General features: G+C 38.3%; 1 protein-coding gene across 8 annotated transcripts in view; it reads right to left on the bottom strand.

Annotated features, from left to right (window-relative positions):
• The window catches only part of USP34 (ubiquitin specific peptidase 34), a 280,827-nt gene that overhangs the window by 183,190 nt on the left and 75,810 nt on the right, over window positions 1-21,827 (bottom strand). For 7 of the 8 annotated variants that reach the window (XM_054475044.2, XM_063648690.1, XM_063648687.1 and 4 more), the window contains 4 exons: window positions 12,487-12,554; window positions 9,664-9,856; window positions 7,859-7,920; window positions 5-86 (listed from right to left, as the gene is read on the bottom strand). In XM_054475044.2, coding sequence (XP_054331019.1) covers window positions 5-86; window positions 7,859-7,920; window positions 9,664-9,856; window positions 12,487-12,554 — 405 coding nt within the window. The remainder of the gene's footprint in view (window positions 1-4; window positions 87-7,858; window positions 7,921-9,663; window positions 9,857-12,486; window positions 12,555-21,827) is intronic. The other variant, XM_063648692.1, reaches the window with a different exon arrangement.

The following is a 21,827-nucleotide window of genomic DNA, read 5'->3' as shown; positions in this document are numbered from 1 at the left end:
AAACCTCAATATGTAAATTTGGTCCAAATATATGCTCCACCACATTGTTGCTAATAAGCCAGTCTGCAAGTTCTTTTGCAATGGACCTAAAGTCAAGCAATAAAAATTGTACATTAAAAAAAATTGTCATCTTTTCTCATGTCTAAAAGGTAGATTCAATTGAAAGCCTAAATTTGTTCCCATAGGAATTACAAAGAATTAGATACAATCAGTTTTATAGAATACTACAAAGCATAACTAGAATGAAATATGATGCTGAATTTATAAATTCAAATTCCCTGAGTTTATAAACAAGCAACAAATAACTGAAAAGGTAACGAGTAACACCAAGTACACAAGTGCAACACTGATTTAGTGAAGTATTATCCTACTCGAGGTCTTTGCCTTCCCACTTTTTAATTTCCACAGTATGTATGGAAGCACTCAGGAAAGGTTTCCCAGTATGCCCTTTATAATGAGATAATATCAGGAAAATAGGTTACCAAAAGGATGAACAACAAAAGAATTATCCCCAAGCCAAACTGTAAGTCTCCTGGGCTGATACTATTGAAGATTCAATAGATGAAAAGTGAAGTAACAGTCATGTACTGCATAATAATGATTTGGTCAATGGCAGACCAAAGGATGGACCAAATATACAACAGTGGTCCCATAAGATTAAAATTGACCTGAACAATTCCTATCACCTAATGTCACTGTGGCCACCATGTCATAGAGCAATGCATTACTCACAGGTTTATGGTGATGCTGATGTAAACAAATCTACTGCACTGCCAGTCATATAAAAATATAGCATGTACATACAGTATATAATAAATGACTGTTGCTGGTTTATGTATTTACTATACTTTTTATCTTTAAAGGATACTCTTTCTAGTTTTTTAAAAAAAAGGCACTGTCAGCATGGGAGATGACAGCTCCATGTGTATTATTAAAAAGTAAAAAAAAAAAAAAAAAAAGAAAAAGAAAAAAGCTTACAGAATAAGGATATAAAGAAAAAATACTTTTGTATAGCCATACAACGTGTCTGTGTTTTAAATGTTATTATAAGAGTCAAAACGTTAAAAAATTTTAAGTTGATAAAATTAAATAAAAGTTTTCCTCAGAGTAACCTAAGGTTAATTTAATAGTGAAGAAAAAAACAATTTTAAATAATTTGAGTAGCCTAAGTGTACAGTGCTTACAAAGTCTACAGTAGTGTAGAGTCACATCCTAGGGCTTCACATCTTCTCAGCGCTCACTCACCAACTCACCCAGAGCAACTTCCAGTCCTGCAAGCTCCATTCTTGGTAAACGTCCTATACAGGCAATACCCTATTTTATCTTTTTTGCAGGTTTTCTACATTATTTTTTCTACAGTTAGATATGTTTACAAATTATGTTTACAAATATGTTTACAGTTAGATATGTTTACAAATGCCCACAGAATTAAGTACAGTAAGAGGCTGTACAGGCTTGGAGTCAAGCAGCAACAGGTTATACCACCTAGGTTTGTGTAACTTTGTACAATGAAGTCACCTCATGATGCATTTCTCAGAATGTATCCCTGTCATTAAGTACCATATGACTATATTATAAAATGGGTGGAAGAAAATAAGTTTCAAAATAAACTGTATAATAAAACGTCCCCAATTTTTTCAACTATATTATATACAGATAAACTGGAAGGATTAAGTAACTTTCTTTCTTATTGCATATCCAATGAAGAATTTACATCCTATAATAGAATTTTATGTTAACAATTTTTATTTATTAAAAAAAAAACACTAGGAATTAGACATATGGACCTCAAAGGGTAAAATATTAAAAATAAAACTAGGTATATTTTACCTATTTCTGAGTAGCCCTACTGAAGTTATGATCCATAAGATTCAACTCTCTGATTTACATAATAGTTCAAGAAACAAAATTAATTTCTAAAAAAAATTCCACTATTATTTAAGTCTATTAAAGGACATTAATAGAAGACCCAGGCTGGTGCTGTGGTTCACACCTGTAATCCTAGCACTTTGGGAGACTGAGGTCGGGGGGGACTGCTTGAGCCTAGGAGTTCCAGGCCAGGCTGGGCAACGTAATAAAAGCCTGTTTCCGCCAGGCATGGTGGCTCATGCCTGTGGTCTCAGTTACTATGGAGGTTGAGGTGGGAGGATCATTTGAGTCCAGGTGAGAGCTGTAGTAAGGCATAATCACGCTGTTGCTGCACTCCAGCTTGGGCAACACAGCAAGACACTGTCTCAAAAATTTAAAGGGGAGACCCAGGGACTTTTGTAATAACGATGTGACTATAAAATTGGACAGTACTATTAATAACCACTATTCAGAGGTCTGAAAACGTACATGCAATGGGGGTCAAAGTTGGAAGAGGTGCCAGAAAAAAATATTTCAATACCCCAGACTTCCCAAAGTTGATGAAACACATTCATCTACACATCCAAGTAGCAGAACAAACTCCAGGATAAACACAAAGAAATCCACATCTACACATATTGTAGTCAAATGATTTAAAGGAGTAAGAGAAAAACAACTAAGCATACACAAGGGAACCAGAATAAGATTAATAGCTAACTTCTTATCCCAAACAGTAATGGAGCTACGTAGGAGCAATGTTGTTTATCTTATTTGATTAGAGTTAAATCAGTATGAATGTCATGAAGTTAAATGCATATTTAACCCATAAAACCGCTAAGAAAATTAAGATATTTTTTAAATCAATGGAATTAAAATGACACACTAGAATCTATATATATACTATAAAAATAGATAGTAAAGGAGAAATAGAGAAAAGATATGAGAAACACAGAAAACCAACAGCAAAATGACAGATGTAAAACAAGCTATATAAAATAATTAGTGAATTAAGAACTCTAATCAAGGCAGAGATTATATGACTAGATTTTTTTTTAAAGATCCAACTATATGCTACCCCTAAGACATACTTTAGCTTCAAAACAAGCAGACTGAAATAAAAGAATGGAAAAAGATAAGCCATGCCAACAATAAGCTTAAGAAAGGTTCAGTGGTTATACCAATATCAAATAAAATAGACTAAGCCAAAAAATGTCTCAAAGAGACAAAGAAGGACATTTAAAATGAAAAAAAGGATCAAGTTATCAGGAATACATATGGACCTAACAAAAGAATTCCTGAAATACATGAAGCAAAAACTGATGACAGAATTAAAAGGAGAAATAGACAATTCAACAATACAGCTGATTCTTGTTACTCGCATTAGTTATATTCTACAGAGTCACTGCAAACACTGAATTAGTTAATACTGAACCCTTGGCCCTACAGGAAATATGTACATAATATAGATATCATACACAGATCTTGAATCTGAAAAACCTCTCATTCTGGTTGACTCTATTTTCTCTATTTTACAAAAGAGAAAACGGCGTGGCCAAGTACGGTGGCTCACACCTGCAGTCCCAGCACTTTGGGAGGCCAAGGCGGGTGGACTGCTCAAGGTCAGGAGCTTAAGACCAGCCTGACCAACATGGTGAAACCCTGTCTCTAATGAAAAATACAAAAATTAGCCAGGCGTGGTGGCAGGCGCCTGTAATCCCAGTTACTCAGGAGGCTGAGGCAGCACAATCGCTTGAAGCCAGGAGACAGAGGTTGCAGTGAGCCGAGATCGTGCCATTGCCCTCCAGCCTGGGCAACACAGCGAGACTCCATCTCAGGAAAAAAAAAAAAGAGAGAGAGAAAATGAGGTTCAGAAGTGTTTAGATGCCTTGCCTGAGGCCAACCCCTATGCCTAAACAAGTGCTAGGGTTGGGATTCAAACCGCATCCAAGTGGTGCCAGGGCTTCTTACACTCCACCACACTGCCCCTCAGCACCTCCATCTCCATATTCCATATTTGTGAAGAAAGAAAAATACTTTTTCTTCTCTTCCAAGGTTTCTATATTTGTGAACTCATCCATTTGCTGCAATTTATTTGCAACTCCAAAATCAATACTTGTGGCATCTTCATAGGCACTCACAGACATGCACATAGCAGTGAAAGATTAGAATTTTCCAATATGCACATTCCCAGCTAAAGTCAAACAAGGTGGCACTCTGTCATCTTGCTTCAGAGCTCATACAGAGATGACCAAATCTGCAAACACTCAGGATCAAATGTATTTGGAGACTCCAATACTTTTTTTTTTTTTTTTTGAGAGACTCTTGCTCTGTTGCCCAGGCCAAAGTGCAGTGGGCGCAACCTCGGCTCACTGCAAACTCCACCTCTCAGGTTCAAGTGATTCACCACCAGGCCCAGCTAATTTTTGTATTTTAGAGACGGGGTTTCACCATGTTGCCCAGGCTGGTCTTGAACTCCTGACCTCAGGTGGTCCACCAGCCTCAGCCTCCCAAAGTGCTGGGATTACAGGCATGAGCCACTGCACTCGGTCTCCTACTTTCAATAATAGAGAAGAACTAGGCAGAAAATGCAACAAGAATATACGAGACAGACAACAACGCTACAAACCAATTTGACCTAATAGACATCTATAGAACACCCCATAGAAAATCCCATACGACAACAGCAGAATGTAGTCTTCTTAGGCACACACAGAACAGTCTATATAGTACAGACCACATTAAGCCATAAAACACAACCAAGAATCCAATTAAAAACTGGGCAATATTGTGAACGAAGAAACATTATGGCAAATAACCACATAAAAAGGTGTTCTACACATCATTAATAATTAGGGAAATGCAAATTAAAACCATGATGAAATGCTACTTTATACCCCCTAAATGGCAATAATAAATCTAGATAATAACAACTGCTGGCAAGAACGGGGAGAAACTGGAAACCTCCTACAATGCTAGTGGGGATGTAAAATAATGCAGGTATACTGGAAAACAGTTTGACAGCTCCTATAAAAGTTAAAGGTAAACTAATCATATAAGCAACAATTCTAATCCTAAATATCTACCATGAAAAATGAAAACATATGATCACAAAAGGACTTTACATAAATGTTTATATGGCATTATGTATACTAATCAAAAAGTAGAAACAGGCCAGGTGCGGTGGCTCACGCCTGTAATCCCAGCACTTTGGGAGGCCAAGGCGGGCAGATCACAAGGTCAGGAGATCGAGTCCATCCTGGCTAACACGGTGAAACCCCGTCTCTACTAAAAATACAAAAAATTAACCAGAAGTGGTGGCGGGTGCCTGTAGTCCCAGCTACTTGGGAGGCTGAGGCAGGAGAATGGCGTGAACCCGGGAGACGGAGCTTGCAGTGAGCCAAGATTGCGCCACTACACTCCAGCCTGGGCGACAGAGCAAGACTGTGTCTCAAAAAAAAAGTAGAAACAAACCAAATATCCATCAACTGGTAATTGATCAAGTGTGGTATATCTATACAATGTGATACTATTAAGCAATAAAAAGGAATAAAGTACAAAGACAAACTGCAATCTCAATGAACCTCAAACAAACGAACAAGAGTATACTAAATGAAAAGAAGCCAGAAGAAAAAGACTACTATCATTTGATTCCTTTTAAATGAAATATCCCCAAATGGGTAAATCTACAGAGACAGAAAGTAGATTAGTGAGGCTGGAAATAATAGGTACTGGCTACAAATGGGCAAAAGACATCTTTTTTAAGTGATGGAAATGTTCTAGAATTGGACTATGGTGACAGCTGCACAACTCTAAAAATTTACTATTATAAAATTCATTGACTTGTATATTTTAAAAAGTGAATTTTATATGTATTTATATGTTAATAAAACTGCTTAAAAACACCCAATTCACAGCCGCCAACATTATTTATCACATGCTTTTTCTCTTTACTCCAATTTTCTCACACTGTATACATACTCTCCCTTCCCATCTTGAACTCTTTACCACCAGTCCTCAATACTTTTGTTCTCCTCCCTATTCTCTTAAACATGTCTTTAGGATGCATATTCCTTGCATTCGTTATTGGAATTCCTTCTTATTCCCCTATTCACTGTTTTCACACAACACCTAGCCTGAGTGTGTTATTACTGCAGTGAACATTCCAAATTTTTATCCTTTTCACAGGGGATGAGAGGAGTATGAATATCACATTAGCAATTACATAAGGTTCTCTTTAAGCGGTCTCGCGGAGGTGGAAGGGTGAGGGGACACAGGATGAAAATGAAAATCCAGAGATGTAGGTTTATTTTGTTTGTTTTGGTTTTTTTCTGAGACACACTCTCACTCTGTCGCCCAGGTTGGAGAGAAAATGGCACGATCTTGGGTCACTGCAATCTCTGTCTCCAGGTTTAAGTGATTCTCATGCCTCAGCTACCCAAATAGCTGGAATCACAGGCATGCGCCACCACACCTAATTTTTGTATTTATAGTAGAGATGGAATTTCACCATGTTGGCCAGGCGGGCCTTGAACTCCTGGCCTCAAGTGATCTGCCCGCCTCAGCCTCCCAAAGTGCTGGGATACAGGCGTGAGCCACTGTGCCTGGCACAGAGCTGTAGCTTTATAAATACACTGGATATCGTCTACATAATGTCTTGACAGTGTGAAATAACACTTCTAATATAATCCAGAATTTATAAAGCAATGAAAAATTCTAGGCAACACATTTTAAGGGGACCACTGACAAAGAATATTGCCAGAGACGAATAACTCATATAGTGATAAATCCAAAAACCATACCATATAAAGAACTGGGAGAATAAGAACTCTTTAGTCTGAAGGGAAAAAAGAGTCAAGAGACAGTCTGCTTTCCAAATTCATGAAGACCTAGGTTCAACTGGGATTAGCGCCTTAGAGCAGTAGTAAGATCAAGTTACACTAAAGTATGACTCACATGTATAATTAAGAATTTTCTAACAAACCAATCCAACTCTGTTCCAGAAGATATTCTATCCTACTGTTTGAGATTTTAAAAACTGATTTCTATACTAGATGAACAATTAAATGGAATACATATATTTCTCAGAACCAAAGAAGTTTAAGCTATAAAAACTACTTTTTTAACTCCCAATGTGATGTTATTGGAAATGGGGCCTTTGGGAGATAATTAGGTCATGAGGGTGGAGCCTTCATGAATGGGATTAGTGGCCTAATAAAAGGGACCCCAGAGACCTGCCTCTTTCCACCATGCGAAAATAAAAGAAAATGGCCATCTATGGTCCAGAAGAAGGACCCCACCAGAACTTCACAATGCTGGCAACAACCTGATCTTGGACTTCCAGCCTCCAGAACTATGGGAAATAAATTTCTGTTGTTTATAAGTCATCCAATCTACGGTACTTTGTTACAGCAGCCTGGACTAAGACAGTGTACTTTCTGAAAACTATCAGTACCATATTTTTCAAGACTAAATTCTCCAGTATAAACAGTATGCTTTCATACTGTGACAAATAGTACTATATGTTGGCAGACGCTTTTAAAAGAGAGAAATGTGGCCAGACGCAGTGGCTCATGCCCGTAATCCCAACACTTTGGGAGGCTGAGGCAAGCGGATGGCTTGAGTCTACAAGACCAGACTGAGCAACATGGCAAAACTCTGCCTCTACAAAAATCACAAAAATTAGCCAGGCATGCTAGCATACGCCTGTGGTCCCAGCTATCCGGGAGGCTGAGGTGGGAGGATCACCTGACCCTGGGAACTTGAGGCTGTAGTGAGCCATGGTCCCAGCACTATATTCCACCCTGGGCAACAGAGCAAGACCCTGTCTCAAAAAAAAGAGGGAGAGAGAGTTATGTTACAGGCAGCATAATGTTCTGAAAGCTTGATGAAGAACTGTACAAACTGTCACAGGGCAAAGAATTTCTAGTAAAAATTTTAAATCTAAAAATTAGAATTTACCATATAAACAACTGTACACTAAAATCATATATATATAAATGCTCCCACTTACGTTTCTGTGTCCGATACTAATGATTCATTATTGCACACATCATTGAAGGTATGGAGTTGATTCTATGATTAAAGACAAGAAATTAAGGGTTTTTATTTCCAAAATTATTCTTGCATATGTCAGCAAATACTAAGAAACATGGTAAACTGATTGACGTATGTAGATCACAATAACTAGATTAACATTATAAAATCTAAGACATAATCAGAGACACATGCTTCCCAATTAGTAAAACTATTTCTGTTATATTAAAATACTAAATAACGGCCAGGCGCAGTGGCTCACACCTGTAATCCCAGCACTTTAGGAGGCCGAGGCAGGTGGATCACCTGAGGTCAGGAGTTCCGAGATCAGCCTTGCCAACACAGTAAATCTCCATCTCTATTAAAAATACAAAATTAGCTGGGTATGGTGGCATGCGCCTAAAACGCAAGCTACTCAGGAGGCTGAGGCACAAGAATCACTTGAACCCAGGAGGCAGAGGTTACAGTGAGCCAAGATCGCGCCACTGCACTCCAGCCTGGGTGACAGAGTAAGAGTCCATCTCAAAAGAAGGAAAAAAAAAAAACAACTACATTCATTCCACAAATAGTATTCTTTATTACACTAAGCACACTGGAGAAAACAAAGCTGAGTAAGTAAAAAAACACAACAATCTAACGCAAGAGAGCAAGTAATATGTCATTATAGACAAAGTTTCAGGAAAGACTCCCTAGATAAATCCACTCAAGATTTAATTTATCTGGGACAATATCAACAAGTATCTTTCATATTTATGAAACCCGGTACACAAGTAAACTCTAGCTACTTCGGATTTTCAGTGTGACTACACTACCAAAACAAAACAACAACAACAAAAACCAGTAATGTGGCCGGGTGGGGTGGCTCACGCCTGTAATCCCAACACTTTGGGAGGATGAGGCAGGTGGATCACCTGAGGTCAGGAATTCCAGACCAGCGTGGCCAACACGGTGAAAATCCATCTCTACTAAAAATACAAAAAATTAGCCGGACGTTGTGGCGCACATCTGTAGTCCCAGCTACTCAGGAGGCTGAGGCAAGAGAATCACTTGAACCCAGCAGGTGGAGGTTGCAGTAAGCCAAGATCATGCCACTGCGCAACAGAATGGGACTCCATCTCCAAGAAAAACAAAAAAACAAAAACAAAAACAAAAAAACAGAAATGCAAAGGAGTAAAGCAAATGGGGACTGTAACAAACCAGAGAAAGCATATTCATTCTGAAGGATAAAGTTAATTACTGAGTTCTAACAGACTGTTGTTATGCAAGAATACAGACCCAAGGATACCAGGCCTTCTTCCAACCCCCTCACCAAGAGAAGCCAAGAATACAGATTTTTATGTTATTTTGTCCTATTTAAAAACAGTATTTAAGACTATTCAAAACAAACATTTAGTAAAATTTGGCCTACGGTCCAATAATCTATGGTTTCTGCCTGGAAAATTAATTAACTGCTTATAAAGCCCTCCAATTATTCCTCTTTCTCAAAACATCTAAAAACATAAAAACCTAAATAGTTTAAAAAGACAAAAACAAAATGATGAAAGAGTTGGACCCGGAAATCAAATGGACCCACAGTATAAATCCATATAAATCTAAGCTTCAGACTTCTTATTTAAAATAAGAGAAACACAGAAATTTTTTGTGAAGACCATACAAAGTAATCCATGTAAAATACTTAGCACAATGCCTAGTATGAAGTGCTCCATAAATAGTGGGTAGTATTATTATGATAGACCAGAAAGCAAATAAACAATGACCAAAAATAAAGCAAATATAGCTTACCGTTATCTGACTCAATCCAGCCAACCTCATAGTCAAAGTAGGTGACATAAAGTACTTAAATGCAAGATCTAGGCTTTCTTTATCAAAGCATAATGTTGTATCCAATGGCTCTTTGACTGTGCTCCACATTAAGTCAGCCATGTTACGAGCTGCACTCTGTCGTAACTCCTGATCAGAGAGCTTGCATAAATACCTGAAATGATTCAGAAATAGAAAATACATAAAAATTCATAAAGCATTTTTAAAGACCACTCAATAACTTAAAATGTACACTGTAAGCATTAACTTTTTTTGTGTCCAAAACCCACAAACCTCTGGTTTTCCTCTCAGGCCCTGCCTAATCTGTTTGGCAGATTCCTTCTCTGCTGTCCGACCTTTCAGCATTAGTGTTCCTCAAGGCCTGTAACGGATTACAAAATGACCACAAATTCCTCCCATCATTATACGTACAAGAATTTGCAATGTGACTTTGCTATTCCTCTCATCAAAAGGTGTAATCTATTTCTACACCTTAAATCTGGGCCTTGCCATGTAACTTGCATTGGCCAATGAGATATTAATAGACATGACATAAGGGGAAGCTAGAAAAGCCTTTGAGCTTGCCTTCTCTTGCTGGGAACTCTAATCACCAACAAAACAAGGAACCAAGGTTAGCCTGCTGGATGGAAGAGAAGTGTCTGATGCTCCAACTGACATGAAGCCAACTGCAAGACATATATGAGATTCCCCCTCACCCCACAAGACCAATCAGCATGGCAATCACAGAATGTGGGAACAAGGTTAACCTAGACCATCCAGTTTCAGCCAAGTCAATACAGATCAACAAAACTGCCTAGCTAACCAGAGAATTGTGAGAAATAATAAATGGCTGTTGTTTTATTTTTTATGTTGTTTTATTTTATGTTTTTTTAATGAAACAAAGTCTTGCTTTGTCACTCACGCTGGAGTGCAACTGCTCAATCAGAGCTCACTGCAGCCTCGACCTCCTGGGCTCAAGTGATCCTTCCACCTCAGCTTCCCTGGTAGCTGGGACTATAGAAGCGTGCCACCACGACCAGCTAATTTTCTTCCCCTGCACGGAGATGGAGTCTCGCTATGTTGCCCAGACTGGTCTTGAACTCCTGGGCTCAGGTGATCCTCCCGCCTCTGCCTCCCGAAGTGCTGGGATTATAGGCATGAGCCACCATGCCTGGCTGGCTATTGTTTTAAGCCACTAAGTTTTGAGGGATGTTTTCTTACACAGCCAAACCAACCGATACAGAGCTCTATCTTAGACTCCACCTCTACTCTTTTCCTGTATGCTCTCCTCAGGTGACTCCTGTGGTTTTTAAATACCATCTTTACACTCACAACTCTGAAATTAATGAAACTGTTCTGAACTACAAGTTCATACTCCCAATTTGCCCGTGCCACTTAAAAGTCCCACAGCCTCTCAAAGTCTTGTCTTTAAGTTCTCCCAGATTTTCGCATCTCAGTAATGATATCCACAGTACAAATAAAAAATTGAGGAGGGGGGGTGCTTAATGTCATCCACATCCACAATACTACCCTTTTCTTTATACCCTATAATGACCAGAATTATTGATTTTATTTTCACTTACATTCATCCAATTTTCAAAATCATCATTAACAATCCTACTACAAGTAATCGTCATTTTCCTTCCAGGACTAATACATAAACCTTTCAATTGGTCTCCTCCTAGCTTCTATTCCAGCCACCCTATATTTATGATATACTTAAAAGCCAAAGAAAACTTTTCAAAAAATCATGAAACATCTGCTAAAAACCCTTCAATAGATTCCCATTGAAAAAATTAAATCCATACTCCTTACAGTGGCCTACAAGGTCCTGAATAATCTGCCCCCGCTTATCTCTCCACCTTCATAATTATATCCCCTTACACATTATTGTCCACACCAATCTGCTTCTAGTTTGTGTCATACGCCACCTTCAAAGCCTATACTGACATGTTCCTTCTACGTCTTTCTAATAATCACTTGAACAGCTGACTCACGTCCATCAGATATCACCTTTCAGAAAGACCCCATACTCCCTCTGTATCACACTAACTTACTTGCACAGCATTCATTACTATCTGATTCTTTGCCTGATACTGTCTCCCAAAAGTTGAGTAGTGCTGTGAAAAAGGGAGACACTCAAACCTTTGCAAATGAGAAAAAAAGTACAATACTCTCATAAATGTTATCAAGAAATAAAATATGCAGAATCCTGACAGTTCATACTTTAATTCTAATCAGTACAACCCTTTCTCCATCTTCTTAGGCTTCCTTTTTAGGTTGAGACTTATAAAATTCAAATGTCACCTCTCGTTCAATGAGACATTCCCTGTCCCCATAAACTGTAACCCACCCCCTAGAACTCTCAATCCACCTTTGCTGCTATTTATCCTATAATACTTATCACTTTCTGATGTAGTATTATCATTTACTTCTTTTGTAAACAGACTGCACAAGAGCAGAGATTTTTGCAATTTGTTTTCTTCTGCTATATCCTCAGTGCCTAGAACGTAAGACACTTACTGTGTATTTGCTGACTGACTAAATACAGTGAAATAACCATTATTAATGTCTTTAATTCTTTACATACTCATGTAAAAAAAAGTCCAACATAATTTGCTAAAAAGTAAACATTAAATATAAATCCATATATGTGCATAAAAAACACTATATACCGAACTGTTACTTGAAATTTTCTCTAGAGAATATGACTACAGGGGACTTTCAAACAATATAATTCTATATTATAAATTGTTTAAATATATTACACTGATAATCAGGGGTAAAGAGATTTTATAAACTTACCTAATAACATAGGTCCTAAAAGGTATAATGTGCTGCATGACAGCAGGAATATGTAGCCATATTCTAATCTATATAAGAAACATAAAAACAACATTAATGCCTAACAAATATGTGAAATACATATATCTTTCACTAAACTAATGAAAAACAAGAGCATTGGCCAGGCGTGGTCATTCACGCCTGTAATCCCAGCACTTTGGGAGGCTGAGGCGGGCAGATCACGAAGGTCAGGAGTTTGAGATCAGCCTGGCCAACAGAGTAAAACCCCGTATCTACTAAAAACACAAAAATTAGCCGGGCATGGTGGCGTGCACCTGTAGTCCCAGCTACTTGAGAGGCTGAGGCAGGAGAATCGCTTGAATCCCCACCCCCGGGGGCGGGGGGGAAGAGGATGTGGTGAGCCGAGACTGCGCCACTGCACTCCAGCCTGGGCAACGGAGCGAGACTCCATCTCAAATAAAAAACAAAACAAAAACCAGGATCATTTAGTATTTTGCTGCCTCTAAAATTACACGTTATCAATTATGAAAAAAGTATAGTACAAAACAGAATTACACATGTATCAGGAAATTTAACCTATATATATTATATATCTTATTTTACATGAAGTCTGTCTGAAAAATTAATCTTAGCTTCTTGCTGAAAAGAAAAAACCATCTCTCAAAGTAATATTTTCTTACCAAATAATTCTCTATACCTCTTTGTATGGTAGCATCCCCAATACAAGGCACTATATTAGTTTTTTAATAAACCACATTAGTTTTTTAACTAATCATCTCATCATTCCTTCCTAAAATATTTCAAATTACCCATAATTTCCAGTCATTTCAGTATCTGAAGCAAATATATTTTACAGTCACACACTGATTACAACATCAACAAGTACTTACTGAAATAAGCTCTTACTATAAGTAACTTACAACTCGACTGAGTTATAATAAAATTTACGATAAATATATCCTTATTTTTTCTACACAATATTTTAACATTTATAAATCAAATGTGAATACATTATAATAGTTTTATTTTCAAAAATAGTAAGAATAAAAATCCTAACCCAACCATCAAACAAAAACTCTGATACTGAGTCTTGACACTGGCAGGAGATACAAATTAAAAACGAATCTGGACAGGCGCGGTGGCTCATGCCTATAATCCCAGCACTCTGGGAGATCATGGCAGGTGGATCACTTGAGGTCAGGAGTTCAAGACCAGCCTGGGTAACATGGCTGAAACCCCGTCTCTATCAAAAAATATAAAAATAAGCCAGGCATGGTGTCACATTTCTGTAGTCCCAGCACTCTGCGAGGTTGAGGTGGGAGATTCGCTTGAACCCAGGAGGTGGAAGCCTCAGTGAGCCAAGATCGCGTCACCGTACTCCACCCTGGACAACACAGGAAGACCTTGCCTCAAAACAAAAAAAATTAAAAAATAAAATACATGAATTTGGGAATTCAGAATGTAGTGATTCACTATAATCAAAGACGTCTATAAAAACCCTGTAGTAAATACTACGTTAATGATGAAATGTTAAAAACTTTGCCTCCTGAGACTAGGAACAAGACAAGGAAGCCGTAATTCCACTTGAACTGAAGGACCTAGACAGTATAATAAGTTAAGAAACTAAATAAAAGGCAAAGGACTAGAAAGAAGGATTTAAAATAATACTCTGAGATAATATAATTATATAACTAGAAAACCCAAAATAATTATCAGATAAACACTGAAACTAAAGAGTTTAGCAAAACTGTTGCTTAGGTTAATATAAACAAATATGCACACACCTATATATACATACACACAACACCCTATATATGTTCTTTTCTTATTATTTGTTCTCAGGAACAAATAATACAGTTTTCAAAAAGATTCCCTTAAGAACAGTACCAAAAATATCATGTGTCTAGGAGTAATCTAACAAGATATACAACTCTACATAAAAAGTTGGAAAATAATCCATTAAAGAACATGTAAATAAGGAGACATTTGCCATATTTATTGTGAAGATAATAGTTCTCCCAAAATTCATCTATAGATTCAGTGCAATCCAAAAAGGTTTAAGTGCAGAACTTATGAAAATCATTCAAAGCACAAAAGCCCAAGAAGAGCCAAAACTCTCTAAGAAATACAACAAGGAGGCCGGGCGTGGTGGCTCACATCTCACTTTGGGAGGCCGAAGCAGGCAGATCACGAGGTCAGGAGATCGAGACCATCCTGGCTAACATGGTGAAACCCCATCTCTACTAAAAATACAAAAAACTTAGCCGGGCATGGTGGCGGGTGCCTGTAGTCCCAGCTACTTAGGAGGCTGAGGCAGGAGAATGGCGTGAACCTGGGAGGCGGAGCTTGCAGTGAGCCAAGATCATGCCACTGCACTCCAGCCTGGGCAACAGAGCAAGACTCTGTCTCAAAAAAAAGAAAAGAAATACAACAAGGAGAAGCTGGGTGCAGTGGCTCAGGCCTGTAATACCAGCACTCTAGGAGACCCAGGTGGGGAGATCACCTGAGGTCAGGAGTTCGAGACCAGCTTGGCCAACACGGTGAAACTGTTTCTACTGAAAATACAAAAACAAATGAGCTGGGTGTGGTGACGCACACCTGTAATCCCAGCTACTTGGGATGCTGAGACAGGAAAATCACTTGAACCCCAAGAGGTGGACGTTGCAGTAAGCCGAGATCATCCCACTGCACTCCAGCCTAGGTGACAAAGTGAGACTGTGTCTCCAAAAAAAAAAAAAAAAAAGAGAAAAGAAAAGAAAAGAAAAACGACAGGGAGGTAGTACTTGCTTTCCCAGAGAGCAAGACTTCTTGTAAAGCTTCAGTAATTAAGGCAGTAGGCAAAACAGCACAAAATTAAGAAAATAGAATGGTGTACTATGCCAAAGAGCCCAAACCCATGCACATAAAAACATCCGATTTGGCTCACTGTAGTGATGAGGCGTGAGTCACCTGTAACCAATACTTTTGGAGGCCGAGATGGAAGGATCACTTCAGGCCACTTCAGGCCAGGAGTTCAAGACTAACCTGTGCAACAAAAGTAGTACTACAGAACAAAGAAGAAATGACTGTCTTTGTGACAGTGTTAGGAACACTGGATATCTGTATGGAAAAGAAAATGAACCTTAATCCCTCCTGAAACTATAAATAAAAATGTATTGCAGTTGAATAGATCAAAATATGAAAGGTAAAGCAATAATACTTGTTTCCTGATCAAGGTAAGCAAGAAAAAATTTTTCAAAAAAAAAAACACAAACTTTGGCCGGGCATTGTGGCTCACACCTGTAATCCCAGCACTTTGGGGAGCCGAGGTAGGTGGATCACAAGGTCAGGAGATCGAGACCATCCTGGCCAACATGGTGAAACCCCATCTATACTAAAAATACAAAAATTAGCTGGGTGTGGTGGCAAGTGCCTGTAGTCTCAGCTACTTAGGAGACTGAGGCAGGAGAACCGCTTGAACCCAGGAGGTGGAGGTTGCAGTGAGCTGAGATCAAGCCACTGCACTCCAGCCTGGCAACAGAGCGAGACTCCATCTAAAAAGAAACAAACAAAAAAAAACTTTGTAAGTATCTTCATGGCCTTAGAGTGAAAAATGACTTTTTCAACCAAAAATGAAAACCTTAACCATAAAGAAAAACAATGACAAATTATACAATATGAAGCTTGATGAATAACATTTCTTCAACACAAGAGTGAAAAGCAACACAAGAGTGGAAGATACTGGCAATACATATATCAAACAAAAGACTTCTACCAAAAAAGATGTCTATCTAAAACACACAAGGAAATTCTAAACATCAGCAAGAAAGACAATCCAATTTTGCAAATGGGCAAAAGATTTAAACAGGTACTTCGCAAAAAAAATCCAAATAAGTAATATGCCTACGAAAAAGCGCTGATTCTCATTAGTCATTACAAATATATAACAGGCCAGGTGCAGTGGCTCACACCTGTAATCCCAGCACTTTGGGAGGCTGAGGCAGTCGGATCACTTTGAGGTCAGGAGTTCGAGACCAAGCTGGCCAACATAGTGAAACCCCATCTCTACTAAAAGTACAAAAAATTTAGCCAGGCTTGGTGGTAGGTTCCTCTAATCCTAGCTACTTGGAAAGCTGAGACAGGAGAATCGCTTGAACCCAGGAGGTGGAGACTGCAGTGAGCCAAGATCGCACCACTGCACTACATCCTGGGCAAGAGAGCAAGACTCCATCTCAAAAAAACAACAACAAAAAGTGTGTGTGTGTGTGTATATATATACGTATGTATGTATACATATATTTATATATACACATATATATTTACACACACACACACATATATATACATATAAAAATATAAAACAAAGGCCAGGTGGAGTGGCTCATGCCTATAATCCCAGGACTTTGGGAGGCCAAGGATGGAGGATTGCTTGAGCTCAGGAGTTTGAGACCAGCCAAGACAACATGGCAAAACCCCACATCTGCTTAGCGGGGCATGGTGGCACATACCAGCTATGCAAGAGGCTGAGGTGGGAAGATCGCCTGAGCCCAGGAAGTGGAGAATTGAGATCACCCCAATGCACTCTGGCCTGGGTGACAAGAGTAAGACCCTGTCTCAAAAAATAATAAAATCACAATGAGCTACTACTATAAATCCATTAGAAATCTATAAAAAACCAAGTCAACACTTGGCAAGGATATGCAGCTAGGGGAACTCTCACAGACCTGACAGAAGTATAAATTAATACAACCACCTAAGGAAACCATAGGTTTAACACCTAAGTTTGAAAATATGCATACTCGACGGAATGTGGGGGTAAAGGGGAGTTTAAAAAAAAAAAAAAGGCTGGGTATGGTGGCTCACACCTGTAATCTCAGCACTTTGGGAGGCCGATGCAGGCGGATCACGAGGTCAGGAGATCGAGACCATCCTAGCTAACACGGTGAAACCCTGCCTCTACTAAAAATACAAAAAATTAGCCAGGCATGGTGGTGGGAGCCTGTAGTCCCAGCTACTCAGGAGGCTGAGGCAGGAGAATGGTGTGAACCCGTGAGGCGGAGCTTGCAGTGAGCTGAGATCACGCCACTGCACTCCAGCCTGGGCGACAGAGCAAGACTCCATCTCAGAAAAATAATATATATATATATATGTATATATACATACACACACACACACACAAACACCCTGATAAGAAATTTACTTTTAGATATATATCCAAATTAAATGCACATACGTTCACCAAAACACACACAGAATGCTGACACCCATATGAACTGTAACAACCTAAATGTCCATCACCAGTAAAATAAATTGGTATATTTTAAAAGATAATTCAACAATAAAAATGAACATACATGCAATATAAATTTCGGCATTTAAAAAAAGCAACCAGGCATTAAAGAATGCATAGTATGTGATTCCATCTGCATGGTGAAAAGACACAAAACCAAATTATAGTGTTTAGGGATATAAGATTAGGTGATACACCTTTTTTTAAAAAAAGCAGGAGAATAATCAGCATTAAAGTATGAACTGTGTTTATTTTTAAAGGAGAAGAGATGGAATAGTTAGTGGCCTGAGGACTCATAAGGTAGGCTTCTGGGGAGTTGACAATGTTCTGTTTCTTGGTTTGAGTGATGGTTAAACGAATATTTGCTTTGATAAATCACTGAGCCACATGTTATCACTTTGTGTATGTTTCTTTATGAATGTTATTTTTCAAATTTTAACAAAAGGTTAAAAATCCTATTTTATACAAGATACATTGGAGGGCATAGTTATATCTTTTATTTTAGAATACACAGACACAAGTGAGTAAAAATTTCAATTAAAAAACAGCAAATGAAGAAAAATGTCAATACAAGAAAAAATTTTAATACAAGAAAGAGCTACCATTTACTAAGTCCTTAACATTCCCATTGTGATAAATGAGAAAAGCAATGCTTATAAAAGTAATGAAAACAAAATTACATACTAAGCAACAGAGGTACAATTCAAACCTAGGATTATATCGCCATAAAAATCAGCATTCTTTAACACTACTATAGATCCCAACATCATAAAAACCAAATTCCATATGCTATTAATCCTACAGTGTGTCCTTTATCATTTTTTAAGTTTTGAGCTTTTCAGGTTTCCTTCTCCCCACTCCCTGCTTCGTGCTAATGGAATTCTAGCAGCCCTCCTAACCTTTTAACCTAGGTTAAAACTCTCAGAAATAGGGAAAAAAAGAAAAAAAAAGGTCCCTGCTCCCTGTAACTGCAGAAAAACAGCGTTCTGCATCAAACCTAGTTCTGACAAAGTGGCATCATGAAAACTTAATTTCCTATTCTCCTATCTAGTAGAGAGATATCAAAAAATATGTAATCCTACCCTAGTTTCTGATATTAAACAGTCTTTGCTAGTATATTTGTAAAAAGCAGTCTTAGGACATTGAACATTCAGAAATTGCTACTGTGTTCCCCTATACGTTACTTAAGCCCTACAAGCTTGTACCTTTGACTAAAGCGTATTTTGTATGAAGTTCTTTTTATTAATCCTCATTTGCACTTCTTTCTACTCCATAATAAAATAAACCCATCGTCTCTATTGGATTCTTTATAAATTAATAAAAGGTGTTATGTATGAGATGACAAACTCAGGCAAAGAGCTGAGGGCTGAGGAAGGATACTGTAAGCTAAAACCAAGTGTAACTCAACAAAAGTGAGATTAAGATTAACTTCCATTTGGGTCTCAGTGGAGAAACTTAGATGCCTCCATGTTCTATTTCTCTAAGCTGTGTTAAATGTTAGTAAGCTGCATTTGCAAAATCAGAAAACTACATAAAAAACCGCATTTGCAAAGTAAGAAAACTACATAAAAATCTTTGTTGTTTTCTTGTGGGTGCAGCTGTTATTAAAGAACGGATCCATATAATAGGTGGAATAATATTTGTGCAAACTGAGAAATCTCCTAAAACTCAGAGCTAGTTAAGAACTGCTAAAGTACTGGTTAAGAATCTGCTAAAGTTTTTGAGATTGAAATAAATGTATGGGCTTGATGTTATCAGATTTGAACCTTAATCTGATAAGGTAAGAATTTCCTTTCTTTGTTGATAATTCAAACCCAGAGCAGTGAGTTTTCCTGAGATGCAATTTCAGGATTCTAGATTCAGGTTCTGAAAAAAAAAAAACACTCACTAGCCAGGCGTGGTGGTTCACACCTGTAATCCCAGCACTCTGGGAGGCTGAGGTGAGGGCATCACAAGGTCAAGAGATTGAGACCATCCTGGCCAACATGGTGAAACCCCACCTGTACTAAAAATACAAAAGTTAGCTGGGCATGGTGGCGCGTGCCTGTAGTCCCAGCTACTTGGGAAGCTGAGGCAGGAGAATCACTTGAACCTGGGAGGTGGAGGCTGCGGTGAGCAGGGATCATACCACTGCACTCCAGCCTGGTGACAGAGCGAGACTCCATCTCAAAACAGAAAAACAAAAAAAAACACTCACCATCTGACAAAGTTACCCTGCCTCAGTAAGAGTGAGGAAATCAGCCAGGTGCAACGGCACACACCTGTAATCCCAGCACTTTAGGAGGCCAAGGCAGGCGGATCATTTGAGCCCAGGAGTTCAAGACCAGCCTGGGGAACATGGTGAAACACTGTCTCTACCAAAAACACAAAAATTAGCCAGTCTCAAAATAAATATATAGCTTTTTCTTTAAGTGAGGAGGAAATCATCCTAGAAAATAAACAGAATGGGATCATTTCCTGAGTCCCAGGAAATGCTACAAACATGTTCTCTTCTGAATGTGTGATTTAGTATAATAAACTGAGAAATAGAGGTATTCAGTAACGTCAGTCCGTATCTTTCCTGCCACAAAAGTTATTTATGAGTTATTTTCTTTTCTTTACAAAGGGCTGCCCTAAAATCTAATACTATTTTTTTCATTGTTAAATATAGTTCTACTCATTCCTGTGAAATTCAGAGATTCCCAAATAGAGACCTCACCCCATTGAAGCCAAAACACCATGGCTAAACAAGCTGCCCACTTCGCAAGAAAAGGAATGGATATACAAAAATGATCAGGGTTTATGCAATGACCCACTAGAGGAAATTACTATGAAATAAATAAATAAAGCACAGCTTCTGTAGTAAGCCTGATTACAAAAAGAACTCTAAGCTCTTAATGTACACTAAAATATTAACCATATAGAAGAAATTAGCTTGCAGAGAGCCAATCTACAATATTTTTTATAAGGAAAAGATGACAATTAAAGATTTACTCCATTGAGTTATTATTCTCAGAAAATTAACAAACACAGATTATATAGTATTATAGTATTACGGTGTTCAAAAAATACATTAATTTAAATAGTATAACTTTGCTTTAATGGCCTCAGTTGAGTTGCAAGATAAAGAAAACTATGCAGATTGACAACAGCCCACCAATTAGCAGTCATAAAAGGGCTGAAGAGAAAGATAAAACAGAATCTAAGCCTAAACCTTTCTATTTAGTAAAGGATAACTTCACAGGTTGGGCAACAGTGTAACCCCATCTCTACAAAAACAATTTTTAATTTAGCCAGGCGTGGTGACGTGCACCTTTAGTCCCAGGTACTTGGGAGGCTGACATGGGAGATCTGCTTGAGCCTGGGAGGTCAAGGCTGCAGTGAGCTGCTATTATGCTACCGCACAGCAGACCTCTCTCTCAAAACAAAAACAAAACAAAACAAAGGCCGGGTGCGGTGGCTCAAGCCTGTAATCCCAGTACTTTGGGAGGCCGAGGTGGGTGGATCATGGGAGGTCAGGAGTTCGAGACCAACCTGGACAACATGGCGAAACCCCGGGTCTACTAAAAATACAAGAATTAGCTGGGTGTGGTAGCGTGCACTAGTTATCCCAGCTACTAGGGAGGCTGAGGCAGGACAACTGCTTGAACCCAGGAGGTGGATGCTGCAGTGAGCCAAGATGGTGCCACTGCACTCTAGCCTGGGTGACGGAGTGAGACTCTGTCTCAAAAAAACGGATAAAATAAGGAAGAAAAAACCCTGTAAACAATAACTTTTAAAGATATAGTAATAAAGTCTTTAACAAGCTTTCCATACTAGACTGTTAAACGAGAATTAGTACAAATAAATTCAATAAACAGTTTAATCCAGGTTTATGTAATATTCCTGATTAAGTAAACCCTTTGATAATTTGGTGTTTCAAAATTATATGCCCTCTCCAAAATTAACACAATGTAAAATAAAAATGTTATCCCAGCATTTCAGTTAACTAAATTGAGATATTTTCTCTCAAAGAATGCCAAAGTACATAAAACTTCCTATCAAACAAATAAGTTCAATCAGAATAACAGGATCACTTAAGTATTTAGTAACA

Source organism: Pongo pygmaeus, chromosome 12, assembly GCF_028885625.2.
Source record: "Pongo pygmaeus isolate AG05252 chromosome 12, NHGRI_mPonPyg2-v2.0_pri, whole genome shotgun sequence".
NCBI lineage: Eukaryota > Metazoa > Chordata > Mammalia > Primates > Hominidae > Pongo > Pongo pygmaeus.
The sequence above is the reverse complement of the archived record's forward strand: the minus strand, read 5'-3'. Positions and strand labels throughout refer to the sequence as shown.